This window comes from Lepus europaeus, chromosome 7, assembly GCF_033115175.1.
Source record: "Lepus europaeus isolate LE1 chromosome 7, mLepTim1.pri, whole genome shotgun sequence".
Taxonomy (NCBI): Eukaryota; Metazoa; Chordata; class Mammalia; order Lagomorpha; family Leporidae; genus Lepus; species Lepus europaeus.
The window spans coordinates 50,418,080-50,434,776 of NC_084833.1; the positions used below are offsets into that span (position 1 = coordinate 50,418,080).

Here is a 16,697-nt window from a genome sequence, read left to right on the forward strand (position 1 = left end):
AATGTTTCGCTGTGGTAGTACTAAAAAAATAAATTTTACTTTTTTAACCTAAATTAAATCCCACTAATATGCTATACACACACACATACAGAGACTTGTATGACATACATATTATATTTATAACATACATATTTTTATATATTTGGGGGATTTCCTGGGAAAGTAAATTCAATAAACATTACTGAACTAGTACCTAAGCCAATATTACATGCAATTTAGTTTTTGCTTTATAAAAATCATTTGAGAAACAGTTTAAAAAAAAAAAAGGAGAGATTTAAAATCCAACCTGACTGAGAATCCTTCCTGATTTCTCTCCCATCTTTTCTACAAGTTCAAAAATTTGAAAATTCCAGTTGCTCATCTTTTCTATTAATGACTCATAATCTTCCAATAAAATCTGCTCCTGTGACAGTTCCTGGTCAATCTGTACAATAATAAAGGAAAAAAAACCCTATCATTTTATGTTTTATAAATACTGTTAAATCCACATCAAAAGAGAACACTTAAAAAATTTAAAAAATAGGTATTATGAGTATTTTCTATAATGGTTATTCTATAATGGTTATTCTCAAATATACTATTATCTGTACTTTCTTCTTCTCTAAATAAAAACTTACCTTTAGACAACTATAAATATCTCTTCTGGACATCATAATACTATTTATATATATTCATTTCATAAATAAACAAGTTTTGTTTTGAAATCACTATACAAATATAAAAACAATTATTTTCATTATAAAAGATACTGATATTAAAGGGTAAGAGAAAGAAACTCATATTTCTTTATTGGTACATATTACTAGAATAATTTTCCAAAAGAAATGGAGGGTTTGTTCTAAAAGCTTTAATTTTGAACCTGTATAACAGAAAGTATTACTGTACATTAAAATATATAATGAAAATCAGGATTGAAAATAATATATCAATTACAAAACAAAATAAATGTGTTCATTTAAAATTGATTGCCATTTATTGCTTTAGGGGGACAAGTTTAGAATTAATTAGGATTTATAACCCAAAAAAAATTTCAGTTATCATGACTTTTCAGTAAAAAGAATTAAAGATACCATTACACTAAAAATATTGTTCTGGGAAAAATAATTAAACCAGTACTAACTAGGATTATATTTCACCTTAACACAATCATATTGAAAGTTTATGTTTTACATTCAGCTGCTGTTCATTCTGTTTGTCTTCTGTTAGATGATGATCACCTTCCAAAAATAATTTTCTGTAGTTTCTCTTCTCTGTTTCCTCTTCCTGTTGAGTTTCCATAAAGTTGAATGATTCTTTTAATAAAATGGTACTATCTTCTTCACCTTAAATATATATATAGATAGATACAAAAATCAACTCAAAATGGATCAATGATCTAAATCTACAACCTGATACTACCAGATTACTAGAGGAAAACATTGGGGAAACTCTATAAGACATTGGCACAGGCAAAGACTTCTTGGAAAAGACTTCAAAAGTACAGGCAATAAAAGCAAAAATAGACAAATGGGATTACATTAAGCTAAGAAGCTTTTGTGTTACAAGGAAACATTCAATTAGGTGGCAAGGCAACCAACAGAATGGGAGAAAATATTTGCAAACTATGCAACTGATAAAAGAAACTTAACAACAACAACAACAACAAAAAAAAAAACCAAGCAATCTAGGTAAGAAATGACCAAAAGGACATTAACAGGTATTTTTTCAAAAGAGGAAATTCAAATGGCCAACAGACACACGAAAAAATTCTGATAATCACTACCCATCATGGAAACGTAAATCAAAACTACAATGGGGTTTCACTCACCCCAGTTCAAATGACTATCATCCAAAGATCAAAAAAATAAATGCTGGTGAGGACCGAGGAGAAAAGATACCCTAATAATCCACTGTTCATGGGAATGTAAACTAGTACAACCATTACGGAAGACAGTATGGGGGGAATACTCCGAGATCTAAAAATAGATCTACCATATGACCCAGCCATCTCACTCCTGGGAATTTATCCAAATGCAATGAAATCAGCATATGAAAGAAGTCTCTGTACCCCCATGTTTATGGCAGCTCAATTCACAATAGCTAAGATATGGAATCAACACTCATGATATATATGCACTATGGAAATCTACTCAGCCATAAAAAAGAATGAACTCCTTTTTTTTTTTTAAAGATTTTATTTCTTTTATTTGAGAGTTAGAGCCACAGATAGTGAGAGGGAGAGACAGAGAGAAAGGTCTTCACTCTGTTGGTCCACTCCCCAAATGGCCTCAATAGCCAGAGCTGCGCCATCCGAAGCCAGGAGTCAGGTGCTTCCTCTTGGTCTCCCAAGTGGGCGCAAGGGCCAAAGGACTTGGGCCATCATCCAATGCTTTTCCAGAGTATAGCAGAGAGCTAGACCAGAAGGAGAGCAGCTGGGACTAGAACCGGAGCCTATATGTGATCCCGGCACCGCAGGTGGAGGATTAACCTACTGCGCCACGGTGCCGGCCCCAAACTCCTGTCTTTTGCAACAAAATGGATGCAACTGGAAATCATTATGCTTAGTGAAATAAGTCAGTTCCAAAAAGACAAATATCATGTTTTCTCTGATTTGTGGTAGTTAATATAGAATACCAGAAAAAAAAAAAAGGTATAGAAATTAAACAGACACTGTGTGATGATTGTTGTTTTTAGCCTTTGTTTATAACCTATGGACCTGTGGTCTTCCTACTTTTTACTTATTGAATATTAAGGTGAATGATGAATTAAGACTGTGATTACAGAGTGGATTAAAATTGTCTTTGCAAAAATTAAAGAAAAAAATAAGGAAGGAAGAAGGGCAGTTAAAGGAGGGAAAGTGAGGGAGGTATGGTTATCTTTTAGAACTGTACCTATGAAATGTATGAAACCCACTATCTTTACAGTAACAAAAATAAAAATATATAGTAATAAATAGAAATAAAATTTGCTCTATATGTATAGCTTTATAAATGGTTATATTTTAAAATATTCAAATTGAATCATAATGAACCTCAATATAAATTAATTACATTAATTAAATATGATACAATAGTATCTTGCTAAATTATTTTCTCCAGGGACCTTGTCCTCAGGCAAAACAGACATTTCTCATACAGTAATCAAGTTCCAAATCTACTCAAAATGAAAGAGAAGGGTGAAGATTCTTCATAAAAGTGAGAAACAGAAAAAGGTAGTGTCAATTGATAAATCTTTTCTTACAAATTTGATGTAAATGATTTCCAACATCTGACATTTTTATATATAAAAATTATAAACTCACAATAATAAATGAATAAAATTAAGGCACAAATAAAACTTAAACTACAATATTATAAACTATGAGTTATTTATCAATTTATCAGCCAATATGATTAATAATATGCTTTCTCTCAAATCAGATACAAAATGGGAAAAACATTGGTAGCCAAATAGTATATACTCACATGCCAAAAAATGTTCAGTTCATTCTATTTATAGTAACAAGAAACATTCCAAAAACCCACTGATAGTAGTATGAGCAAATTATGGTATATTTATACAATTACACATTACAGAGAAAAGAGAATGAACTATAACTACAATATATGAGTGATTCTTAAAAACATAATGTTAAGTGGAAGATGCCAGGCACAAAGGTACATACATATTCTGTGATCCTCTTTATGAAAAGTTTCAAAGCCTATCAAAACCAATATAAATGAGTTTTTAAAAAACCAGAAATCATTGGGAGATATGTCTGTAAAGATGCATGAAGGAAAACTTTGAGGTGCTAGTAATATTTTGTATCTTAATCTGAGTGATGATTGAGGAGTGTTATGAAAATTCATCAATCTGCAAACTCATGATCTGTGTACTTTATAATATGTAAAATTTTATTAAAATTATTTTAAGTAAAAAGTGTTCTTAAGAATACTCACTGGAGTAGATTTTCAGAAAAGGACTCAAGTCCTGATTTTTGTAATGCTGGCCCCCAGTTTCTCTGCATCCCTGCTCGTGGCAGTGACTCTGTTTTTGATTACACTATTCTAGTTGGAATGTAATCAATCGGGTCTCATAACATTAATTTGCATTTCCTTAATGATTAATGGTATTATCATCTTTTCATGCTTTGCTCGTCTCCTTTACCAAATGACTTTAACCAAAATGTCTAAAATTGTTTCCCCATTTTTTAATTGAATAATTTGATGTTAGGTTGTAGGAGTTCTTTATATAAACTAGATATAAGTCCTTAATCAAAAGTATAACTTGCAATTTTTTTCTCAATCTATAGTTTGTCTTTTCCTTTTCTTATTGGTATCTTTTGAAATACAAAAGTTTTTATTTTGCTGAAGCCCAATTTGTTGAGATTTTCTTTCATAGATTGTACTTTTGGTATTCTATCCAAGAATACATTACTCAACACAAGACTACAAAGACTGTCCTATATGTTCCTCAAAAAGTTTCATGGTTATAATTCTTCTACTTTGGTCTATTTTGAGTTCCTTATTTTCCTTTTTCTTTGAAAAATATTTCTTTTTTTTTATTTATAAGGCAGAGTTATGAGAGAGAGAGAGAGGGAGAGACAAAGAGAAATTGGTCTTCCAATCGCTTGTTCACTCCCCAAATGGCCACAATGACCGGGGCTGCACCAGGCTGAAGCCACGAGCCAGGAGCTTTTTCCAAGTTTCCTGCATAGATGCAGGGGCCCAAGCATTTGGGCCATCTTCTGCTGTTTCCCCAGGAACATTAGCAGGGAGCTGGATCCGAAGTGAGGCACCCAGGACTCAAACAGGTATGAATATAGTGTGCCGGCACAGCAGATGGCTGCTTTACCTACTATGCCACAGTGTTGGCCCTGGCTGTGTGTTTTCCTTTTTTTTTTTTTTTTAACTTTTATTTAATGAATATAAATTTCCAGTGTACAGCTTATGGATTACAATGGCTTCCCCCTCCCATAACTTCCCTCCCACCCACAAACCTCCCCTCTCCCGCTCCCTCTCCCCTTCAATTCACATCAAGATTCATTTTCAATTCTCTTTATATACAGAAGATCAATTTAGTATATATTAAGTAAAGATTTCAACAGTTTGCACCCACATAGAAACACAAAGTGAAACATACTGTTGGAGTACTAGTTATAGCATTAAATCACAATGTACAGCACATTAAGGACAGAGATCCCACATGAGGAGCAAGTGCACAGTGACTCCTGTTGTTGACCCAACAAATTGACACTCTAGTTTATGGTGCCAGTAACCACCCTAGGCTGTCATCATGAGTTGCCAAGGCTATGAAAGTCTTCCAAGTTTGCCGACTCTGATCATATTTAGACAAGGTCATAAAAGACAGAGCGAGGATAGTAACCAATGATCCTAAGAGTGGCATTAACCAGGTCTGAACAATTATACAGCATTAAGTGGGGAAGAGGACCATCAGGACACACAGGTTGGGAGTAGAGCCATTGGTGGTAGAGTAGAGGTTATGATTACAAAGGAATGAGGCTTAAGTGTGCTAGACAGGGTCTAGAACAAAGGACAGAGTCATTATTAGAGGAGCTAAGAAAGGTGCTGTCTAAGCTACAATTAAGTTTTCTGATTGAGAGGCAAATAGAACCTGACAGAAGGGGCCTGGTAATAATCTGTTGGGCTTTAGGCCTTGTAAGTTAAGAGGCCGAGACCTATCTATCTCTTCACATGGGGTACGTCGTAAGGGAGGTGTGAACCACCTGAGGGAAGGCACTCTGTTGACTTTCATTACTTGGCTGGCCTGGGAGGAGAGCTGGCCAGGTAAAGGCAGGTGGCATCTCTAACAAGAAATTTACAGTTCTGCCTGCAATGTTGCTGACCCTACTTGGCTGTGTGTTTTTCAAAGAGACCTTTAATCAGGTTGAAAAATTTCCCTGCTACTAACAGTTTCAGTGTTGGGTTTTATTTTTGTTTTAATCGCAAAAAGAGTGTTAGATTTTGTCAAATGCTTCTGAGTCTTTTGAGATTATCATATTTTTTCCCTTTTAAATTTTATTTACTTTTCATGTATTTGAAAGTGCAAGAGAAAAGAGACAAAGATGTTACATCCACTGATTCCCTCCCTAGTTATCTGTAACAGCCAGAGCTGGGTCAGGCTGAAGCCAGGAGTCCAGAACTCCATCTGGGTCTCCCACGTGGGTGACAGGGACCCAAGCACTTTAACTATCACCTGCTGCCTACTAGAGTGCACATTAGCAGGCAGCTAGACAGGAAGCAGATGCTAGACTCGAGTGCTGGCACTCCTCTATGAGACGCAGCTGTCTTAAGCAGCAACTTAACTGGTGTGAAACAATGTCTGACCTTTTCCTTTTATCCTATTAGTGTGGTGTATTATATGGATTGATTTCCAAATACTCAGCAACTCTTGCATTCCTAGTATAAAAATCACTTGGTCATTGTGTGACCTTTTTACAGCAAACCTGATTCAGTTTGCAAGTGTTTTGATAAAGATTTTTGTGTGTATACACATAAGGCATATTGGTCTGTAGCTTTCTTACAATGCCTTTGTTGGTTAGAGTGTCAGGGTAATAACGGTCTTATAGAATGATTTGGGAAGTTTCTCCTATTTTATTTCTGAGGAGTTTGTGAAGGCCTAGTTTTCTACTTTAAAAAAAACACTTTAAGGCCGGCGTCGTGGCTCACTTGGCTAATCCTCCGCTTGCGACACCGGCATCCCATATAGGCACCAGATTCTAGTCCTGGTTGCTCCTCTTCCAGTCCAGCAGAGAGCTGTCTGTCTCTCTCACTGTCTCTAACTCTACCGTCAAATTCAAATAAATAAATAAATAATTTTAAAATGTAATAAAACTAGAAAACTTCACACTTTAAAAGGGTAACTTTGCCATAGATGAAAGGACTGAGGGCCGATCTATTTTTTTTTAACCTTTTTTCATAAGTGTAGCTCTTCAGAGCTTACCAAGTTATCTCCACCATGTTTTCAAATCCAATTTCTGTCTCCCTAGTCTCATAAAACTACCAAAAAAAACACTACTAATTTTATCAGTCACTGGCCCTTCTAGAATCAGTAAACACCCTTTTCATAGCCTAAATTTAAGACTCATTTCTTATACTTCTATCCTTCAGATCCTCAACTGGTAATTCTTAGGAGCTTGTCAATGGCTTCAAGTAGATTTTAAAAAAAGCATTAATAATTTGTTCAGTTTTCTAGCTACACCTATGGGGAATGTTGGTCTGAATTACTTACTTAAATATTATTGGTCATTTGAGACAATTTTTTAATGTTATAAAACACCTTGTCTTCATCAATAATATTTTTTATAAAAAGTTTTAAAATTGACTTTTAGTTTTTATTTGAAAGGCAGAGACATACCAGAAACACAGAAAGAGAGATCTTCTATCTGTTGTTTCACTCCCCAAATGCCAGGGCTCAGCTAGGCCAAAGCCAGGAGTAGAACTCCATCCAGGTGTCCCACATGGGTCACAGGAGCTCAAGAACTTGAGCCATCACCTGTTGCCTACCAGGGTGTGCATCAGCAGGAAGCTGGATCAGATGTGGAGGCAGAACTCAAACACAGGCACTTCAATATGGTATTCCAACCACTGCACCAAGTGTCCACCCTAACAACAATATTTCTTATTTGAAGATGCAAAATGTTTCAGAATAATATAGTTTTCTAAATTTTAAAACACCTGCTCTCTATGCCATAAACAATTTATGCAAATCCCTTTGGGCTTCGATCGCACAGTACAAATTTCAATATTAACAAATAATTCATTATCTATGAAAATTAGCCATAGCCTAAGAAGACTACATTATTAGTATAGCACACTTTTGCTCTTCAAAATATTTTCACCATCTACTAATATTAACTTGTTCTTAATCCTTCAGTGAAGTAATTAAAACATTATAATCTTCATTTTAAAGAGAGAGAAACTGCAACTCATTCATTTATGTATTTGAAAAAAAACATTTTAAGAATTTACTGTTAAATACATTTGATTTGTGCAACCTCACCTGATTTTCCACTGTGGCAATCTCTACCATCTGATTCGGATGTTGAAACATATTTCAGTATTTGATGCCCACAGCTTGTAGAATAAAATAAATAATGTATGTTATAAATGAGGTAGAAATTTTTACCTAAACATAATTGGAAAATCTCAAATTTTTAACTTAGATGCCAACTGCAACACATTCAAATATTTTAATCTCTTTATACATTTAAAAAGCTTTATCTTAGAAAGCATCTGTGTTTCCCTGAAAGAAATAATTTACTTTTGAACATCAATATTAGGGTCTTACATAAATCATTATTTATTATTATCAAAGCAGAAATGAGATTAAACATCAAAATAACTGTGTACTATGAATAGACACTAAAGTAGATCACACTAAAATAATTCTCTCTAGATTTACTGATATCTTGTATTGTGTAAAATACCATTACATTTCATCTCAGTTGGAGATCATTTAATTAGCAAGTCTATAATAGAACTGAAACAAGAAAAATTTTCTTAGAATAAAAACTACTATGTATATAAATAAAACAATGTAGTCTTAATTCTTCAGCTAATTATAACTAGGAAAATTTTAATACTTTATACAGGTTACATTTTGAAACAGAAATAGTAAACAATTGAGCAACTTACCTGTTGCAAAGATTGCTATCAGAATTTCTAAGATGCTGATAAAAATCTGGTGTGTTGGGTGCACTGCTCATAGATCTGTGTAAAGTAACACCTGGCTTAGTAAGAAAATCAGCAATATCAGGACACCCTATGGGTGACTGATTAGTTGGAGAGGCAGCAGACACTGGTCCATAGCTGGCAGAATGCACAGGGTTCAAGTTGGCTAAGGCACCTTAAAAATTAAAGGAGAGGAATTAGGCAAATAAATGAATATGTATGTATATATTTTTTTAATTAAGAGTATTTTCTTCCTTTAGCAAAAGCAAAGTATTTACAGTTAAATTATGAAATAAATTTCTACTTGGGGCTTCAAAATATTTTAGTAATATATACAATTATTAATTGTTTTTCTCATCACCAATGATTGGTAAGTAAACATCCTATTGCAAAGTAGACATAATAGTTAAACATTAAGAGTATGAATAAAATGTACATATTGTGTGGTACAGTCTCCTAATTCATATTGGTCTTTATCTCTCATATTGTGTGTCCCAATCAGTTTGATTATTCACATGAGCAAGCATCTGTACCAAATTTTCTAAGCTTTTTTCAATTCAATAAATTCAATTTTATTAAAGAATTAAAGTTTTTAATAGCATTAAACAAGCTGAGTTTGTGATAAAATTATATGCTAACATAGTGTCAGATTCCTTTAAAAAATATACTTAAATATTCGCAGCTCAGTCATTCATTCAACACTGGGAATCAGGTGTCACCATATGAATTAGGGAAAAAGGACACAAATATTCAGGCTATAGCAAGCAACAGTAAGAAACTAGGTATTGGACACAATCTTTCATAATGACATCTTCATTAAATGTTAGGCAAGATTCATCAGTAAAGTTATCTGGACCTATAATTTTCTTTTTTCTTTTTCTTAAAGATTTATTTATTTATTTGAAAGGCAAAGTTATGGGGGGGGTGGTGGTGAGAAGGAGACAAAAGAGAAAGGTCTTCCATCCACTGGTTCACTCCCAAATTGGCCATAATAGCTGCAGCCAGGCTGATCTGAAGCCAGGAGCCAGGAGGTTCTTCTGGGTCTCCCATGCAGGTGTAGGGGCCCAAGCACTTGGGCCATCCTCTGCTGCTTTCACAGGCACATTAGCAGGGAGCTAGGCTGGGATTGGAGCAGCTGGGACTCGAACCGGTGCTTATATGGGATGATGGCACTGCAAGCAGACGCTTTACCTGCTACACCACAGCACTGGACACTGGACATATAATTTTCTATGTAGGAAGTTTTCTAGGTACAACAATAATTTCTTTAAAAGATATGACTGTTCAAAATTTCTATTTGTATCAGTTCCAACTATTTGTGTTTTTAAGGAATTCATTTCATTTAATTATAAGATTTACTTGCATAAAATGGTTCAAGTATTTTTTCTTTAAATTTCTGGGTTTAGTGATAATATACCATTTCTACTTGTTACATGGAAAGTTTGAGTTTTCCCTTTATTTTGCCATATCTATCTTCTACCAGAGGTAACAATTTCATTAATCTACACAAATGAACAATTTCTATGGATATTTTTGCTTTGAATTTTCATTTTATTGATTTTATTTTGTTGCTGCTTTCCATTTCACTAATTTCCAGCAAGCCTTATTCTTTTATTTTTTCTATTGATAAATTTTGCTGATAAAGTAATAACTTTTTAAGATTTTTTTTTTATTTATCTTATTTATTTGAAGGAGTTACAAAGAAAGGTAGAGACAGAGTGAGGTCATCCATCCGCTGGTTCATTCCCCAGATGGCCGCAACAGGCGGAGCTGTGCCAATCAGAAGCCAGGAGCCAAGAGCCTCCTCCCAGTCTCGCACATGGGTGCAGAGACCCAAGGACTTGGGCCATTCTCCACTGCTATCCCAGGCCATGGCAGAGAGCTGGATTGTAAGAGGAGTAGCCAGGACTAGAACCGGCACCCATATGGGATGCAAGCACTTTAGGCCAGGGCTATAACCCGCTGTGCCACAGTGCTGGCCCCAAGATATAAGTTTGACAGGCTTTTATTCCATTCTTTCCAATAAATTTTGTAACTCAAAGCACTACTTTAGCTTCTGCCCACAAGTTTTGAAGTCTTATTTTCATTATCATTCAGCTCAAAATGTTTTCTACTTTTCATTATATTTGCTTTTTTTATAACTTTTACTTAATGAATATAAATTTCCAAAGTACAGCTTATGGATTACAATGCCCCCCCCCATAACTTCCCTCCCACCTGCAACCCTCCCCTCTCCCGCTCCCTCTCCCCTTCCATTCACATCAAGATTCATTTTCAATTCTCTTTATATACAAAAGATCAGTTTAGTATATATTAAGTAAAGATTTCAACAGTTTGCCCCCACATAGCAACACAAGTGAAAAAATACTGCTGGAGTACTAGTTATAGCATTAAATAAGAGTGTACAGCACATTAAAGACAGAGATCCTACATGATTTTTTTTTAAGAATTGATTAATTTTCTATGCAATTTCCAATTTAACACCAGGTTGGTTTTTTTTTTTTTCATTTTCAATTATCTTTATATACAGAAGATCAATTCAGTATATACTAAGTAAAGATTTCATCAGTTTGCACCCACACAGAAACACAAAGTATAAAAATACTGTTTTAGTACTAGTTATAGCATCACTTCACATTGGACAACACATTAAGGACAGATCCCACATGAGACCTAAGTACACAGTGACTCCTGTTGTTGACTTAACAATTTGACACTCTTGTTTATGGCGTCAGTAATCTCCCTAGGCTCTAGTCATAAGTTGCCAAGGCTATGGAAGCCTTTAGGGTTCGCCGACTTTGATCTTATTCCAACAGGGTCATAGTCAAAGTGGAAGTTCTCTCCTCCCTTCAGAGAAAGGTACCTCCTTCTTTGATGGCCCCGTTCTTTCCACTGGGATCTCACTCACAGAGATCTTTCATTTAGGTCTTCTTTTTTTTTTTCCAGGGTGTCTTGGCTTTCCATGCCTACAATACTCTCATGGGCTCTTCAGCCAGATCCGAACACCTTAAGGGCTGATTCTGAGGCCAGAGTGCTATTTAGGACATCTTCCATTCTATGAGTCTGCTGTGTATCCCGCTTGCCATGTTGGATCGTTCTCTCCCTTTTTGATTCTATCAGTTAGTATTAGCAGACACTAGTCTTGTTTGTGTGATCCCTTTGACTCTTAGACCTATCAGTGTGATCAATTGTGAACTGAAGTTGATCACTTGGACTAGTGAGATGGCATTGGTACATGCCACCTTGATGGGATTGTATTGGAATCCCCTGGCACGTTTCTAACTCCACCATTTGGGGCAAGTCCGATTGAGCATGTCCCCAATTGTACATCTCCTCCCTCTCTTTTTCCCACTCTTATATTTAACAGGGATCACTTTTCAGTTATAATTTAAACACCTAAGAATAATTGTGTGTTAATTACAGAGTTCAACCACTAGTACTAGAACAAAAAAAATACTGTAATGGATAAAGTATTACATTGTACATCAACAGTCAGGACAAGAGCTGATCAAGTCACTGTTTCTCATAGTGTCCAATTCACTTCAACAAGTTTCCCCTTTGGTGCTCAGTTGTTGCCGATCAGGGAGAACATATGATATTTGTCTCTTTGGGACTGGCTTAATTCACTCAGCATGATGTTTTCCAGATTCCTCCATCTTGTTGCAAATGACCGGGTTTCACTGTTTTTGACTGCTGTATAGTGTTCTATAGAGTACATGTCCCATAATTTCTTTATCCAGTCTACTGTTGATGGGCATTTGGGTTGGTTCCAGGTCTTAGCTATTGTGAATTGAGCTGCAATAAACATTAATGTGCAGACGGCTTTTTTGTTTGCCAATTTAATTTCCTTTGGGTAAATTCCAAGGAGTGGGATGGCTGGGTTGTATGGTAGGGTTATATTCAGGTTTCTGAGGAATCTCCAGACTGACTTCCATAGTGGCTTGACCAGTTTGCATTCCCACCAACAGTGGGTTAGTGTCCCTTTTTCCCCACATCCTCTCCAGCTTCTATTGTTGGTAGATTTCTGAATGTGAGCCATTCTAACCAGGGTGAGGTGAAACCTCATTGTGGTTTTGATTTGCATTTCCCTGATTGCTAGTGATCTAGAACATTTTTTCATGTGTCTGTTGGCCATTTGGATTTCCTCTTTGGAAAAATGTCTATTGAGGTCCTTGGCCCATCTCTTAAGTGGGTTGTTTGTTTTGTTGTTGTGGAGTTTCTTGATTTCTTTGTAGATTCTGGTTATCAACCCTTTATCTGTTGCATAGTTTGCAAATATTATTTCCCATTCTGTCGGTTGCCTATTCACTTTCAAAATAAATAAATAAATCTTTATAAAAAAGGCAGGAGTCCGGCGCCGCGGCTCACTAGGCTAATCCTCCACCTTGCGGCGCCGGCACACCGGGTTCTAGTCCCGGTCGGTGCACCGATCCTGTCCCGGTTGCCCCTCTTCCAGGCCAGCTCTCTGCTGTGGCCAGGGAGTGCAGTGGAGGATGGCCCAAGTCCTTGGGCCCTGCACCCCATGGGAGACCAGGAGAAGCACCTGGCTCCTGCCATCGGATCAGCACAGTGCGCCGGCCGCAGCACGCCTACCACGGCGGCCATTGGAGGGTGAACCAACGGCAAAGGAAGACCTTTCTCTCTGTCTCTCTCTCTCACTGTCCACTCTGCCTGTCAAAAAAAAAAAAAAAAAAAAAAAGGCAGGAAAGTCAGAGTCACACAGAGAGAGGAGAGGCAGTGAGAGAGGTATTCCATCCGTTGGTTCACTCCCCAGATGGCCGCAACAGCTGGAGTTGCGCCAATCCGAAGCCAGGAGCCAGGAGCTTCTTCCAGGTTTTCCACATGGGTGCAGGCCATTTTGAGATATCTTGTACATATTTCTAAATGCTTTACTCTAATTTTACTGTTGTGAGAGTATTGCTATTTGTACCTTTTTCTTTTAATTTTTATTTATTTATTTGAGAGACAGAGAGAGACATATGAATGGAAGTAGGGGAAAGAGCTGCTGGTTCACTCCCCAAATGCCTGCAGTGGCCAGGGTTGCACCAAGGTTAAAGCTGGGAATGGGAGTGGGAAACTTAATCCAGGTCTCCCGTTTGGGGCAGGAACTCAAGTACTTGAGGCATCACCACTCTCTCCCAGGGTTTCATTAGTAGTTAGCTAAAATCGGGAGCTGGAGCAGAGAACTGAACCCAGGTACTTAAATGTGGGATGCAGGCATCTGAACTAGCATCTTAAACACCAGGCTAAATGCCCACTCCTGTAAGCTTTTAACAGCTTTATTGTGATATCATTCACATTCCACAAAATTCATCCTTTTAAATTAGACACATCAGCTACTTTTAGTATACTCACAGTTTTGCTAATTCTGGAATATTTTCATAAAGCTAAAAGAAACCTTATACCCATCAGCAGTCATTTTTCAATCCTCTCCCCAACACCCAGTCATGTGGCATAAAGGGATAGCTGGCTCCCTTGGATCTCTTTTTTTTTAATTTTTAAATTTTCATTTTATTTGAAAAGCAGACACACACACACAGAGAGAGAGAGATTGAGACAGATGAAAAAGGATCTTCCATCTGTGGGCTCACTCTCCAAATATCTGCAACAACCAGGGTTGGGCAAGAATGAAGCCAGGAGCTCTAAGCTTCACCCAGGTCTCCCACACTGGTGGCAGGGAGCCAAGAACTCAAGCCATCATCTTCTGTCTTAACCCAGGGTGGGCCGTAATAAAAAGCTGAGTCAGAAGTGGAGTAGCCAGGACAAGAACCAGGCACTTCTATGTTGAATGCAGGTGTCCCAAGCAGCAACTGAACTGCTGAGCCAGACACCCAGCTCTCTTGGGCCACTTTTATAGGCACTGATTTGCATTCATGAGGGTTACAAATAGTATGAGGGCTACAAATGATATGATCTATCACCTCACGACCTTATAACCTCCTAAAGGCATTATCTCTTAATACTGATGCATTAGAGATTTTATTTCAACACATGTATTTTGGGGAATGTATTAAAATTATAGCAACCACTAATGTACTTTCTATCTCTATGGAAATATCTATTCTGTATGTGTCAGAAATGTATTCATACTACTTGTATGATCTTTTTTGGCTAGCTTAATGTTTTCAAAGTTCATTCATGTTGTAGCACGTATGGCTACTATATCATTCCATTTTTGTGATAAATAATAATCCATTGTATAGATAGAACACATTTTGATAATCCACGAAGTTGATAGCCATTTCAGTTCTTTCTACTCTATGGCTATTAATAATAACGTTGCAGGGGCCTACACTGTGGCATGGTGAGCTAGACCTCCTCCACCTACAGCACTGACATTCCATACGGGCACTGGTTGCAGTCCCGGCTACTCCGCTTCTAATCCAGCTCTCTGAGATGGCCTGGGAAAGCAGTAGAGGATAACCCAAGTGGTTGGGCCCTTTCACCTGCATGGGAGACGCCGAGGGGGCTCCTGGCTCCTAGCTCCTGGCTTTGAATCAGCTCAGTTCCATTTGTTGCGGCCATTTGGGGAGTGAAAGAGCAGATGGAAGACTTTTCTGTCTCTCCCTGTAACTCTGCCTCTCAAATAAATAAAATCTTTTTTAAAAAAAAGAATAATATTGCTATGAAAATTTATGGACATACTCTCTATGGACATCTGGTCTCATTTCTTGCATATACATCTAGGAGGAGATTTGCTGGGTCATATAATACTCTATGCTTAACATCTTGAGAATCTGCCATATTGTCTTCCAATATGGTTTGACACTTTACTTTCCCTCGAGCAATGTATGAATGTTTCTTCTTCTGAGTGTTTACCAAAACTTGTTATTGTTGACTCTTCTTTTTTTTTAAGATTTAATTTTTACTTACTTGAAAGGCAGAGTTACAGAGAGAAGAGGAGGAGGAGAGAGACAGCAAGAGCAAGCAAGCTATCTTCCATCTGCTGGTTAGCTCCCCAAATGGCCACAAAGGCCAGGGCTGGGACAGGCCGAAGCTTCTTCTGGGTCTCCCACATGGGTGTAAGGGCCCAAGCACTTGGGTCATCTTCTGCTGCTTTCCCAGGTGCATTGGCGAGCTGGATTGGAAGTGGAGCAGTCAGATCTCAATCAGAACCTATAAGGAACCTAACAGCATATGTGGAATCCTAGCATAACCTGCTATGCCACAATGGGAGCCCCTAGACTATTCTATTCTATAGAAAATCTAGACTATTTTAGATGATAATAACTCCAATTTAAAACTGTCACATAATCCACTATCTCACCAAATTTCAGTAGTTCTCTTGGATAAATAACTTCTAATATATTATCTGAATTTTGTTAACTCCCAGGGTTTTGAAATGGTTGACTTACTTGTTTTGTCCCTACTTTCACTGTTTAAGGAGAGTGAGATCCTCCCTCTGCCATTTTAGAAGTCAACCTATCCCCATCTATAATTTTAAGCCTTTCAAACTCATTGAAACTTGCTTTATAGTCAAGTAGAGCAAATGTTTGCTGTGACAAATTTTTGTGTGTTTGTGGAAATAATGCACACCCTGTAATGGCTGGGTATAGTGCTTTATATTCAGTTAAAGCAGTTAAGTCAGTTAATCATGTTATTCAAATAGTCCACACAGCCATACTATTTTGGTCTGTTTATTCTGCTAATTAACGAGAGTGGTAATTTAAAATCTCTCAAAGATGAACATGAATTTGTCCATTAGTTCTATACATTGTTAATCCAAATATTTTACAACTATGGGATCAAATCTATATCTGTCCTTAAATTAGAGTATGTCTCTGGGAAAGAGCAAATACAGGGAGTCTTCTACTTTTAATTCAGTCATAATTTTAAATTGAGTATAGAGTCCAATTATTTGTTAAAACAGTGGATAATCAGATAGTTCAGTAGTTCCTCTTATCCATGGAGGCATAAATTCCAAGATCACAGATAGTACTGTGCCCCATATATACTGTAATCGAAACTATAAATATTACAGAACCTTATATATACTGTGTTTTCTATACACACATATCTATGATAAGGCTTAATGTATAATATTGA

At 36.7% G+C, this 16,697-nt stretch overlaps 1 protein-coding gene across 2 annotated transcripts in view; it reads right to left on the reverse strand.

The window, feature by feature from the left end:
- Positions 1-16,697, reverse strand: part of PDE3B (phosphodiesterase 3B) — a 206,573-nt gene that overhangs the window by 44,587 nt on the left and 145,289 nt on the right. The window contains exons 6-9 of one of the 2 annotated variants that reach the window (XM_062196454.1): positions 8,616-8,826; positions 7,981-8,054; positions 1,171-1,322; positions 287-424 (exon numbers count right to left, since the gene is read on the reverse strand). In XM_062196454.1, the coding sequence (XP_062052438.1) occupies positions 287-424; positions 1,171-1,322; positions 7,981-8,054; positions 8,616-8,826 (575 nt within the window). The remainder of the gene's footprint in view (positions 1-286; positions 425-1,170; positions 1,323-7,980; positions 8,055-8,615; positions 8,827-16,697) is intronic. The other variant, XM_062196455.1, reaches the window with a different exon arrangement.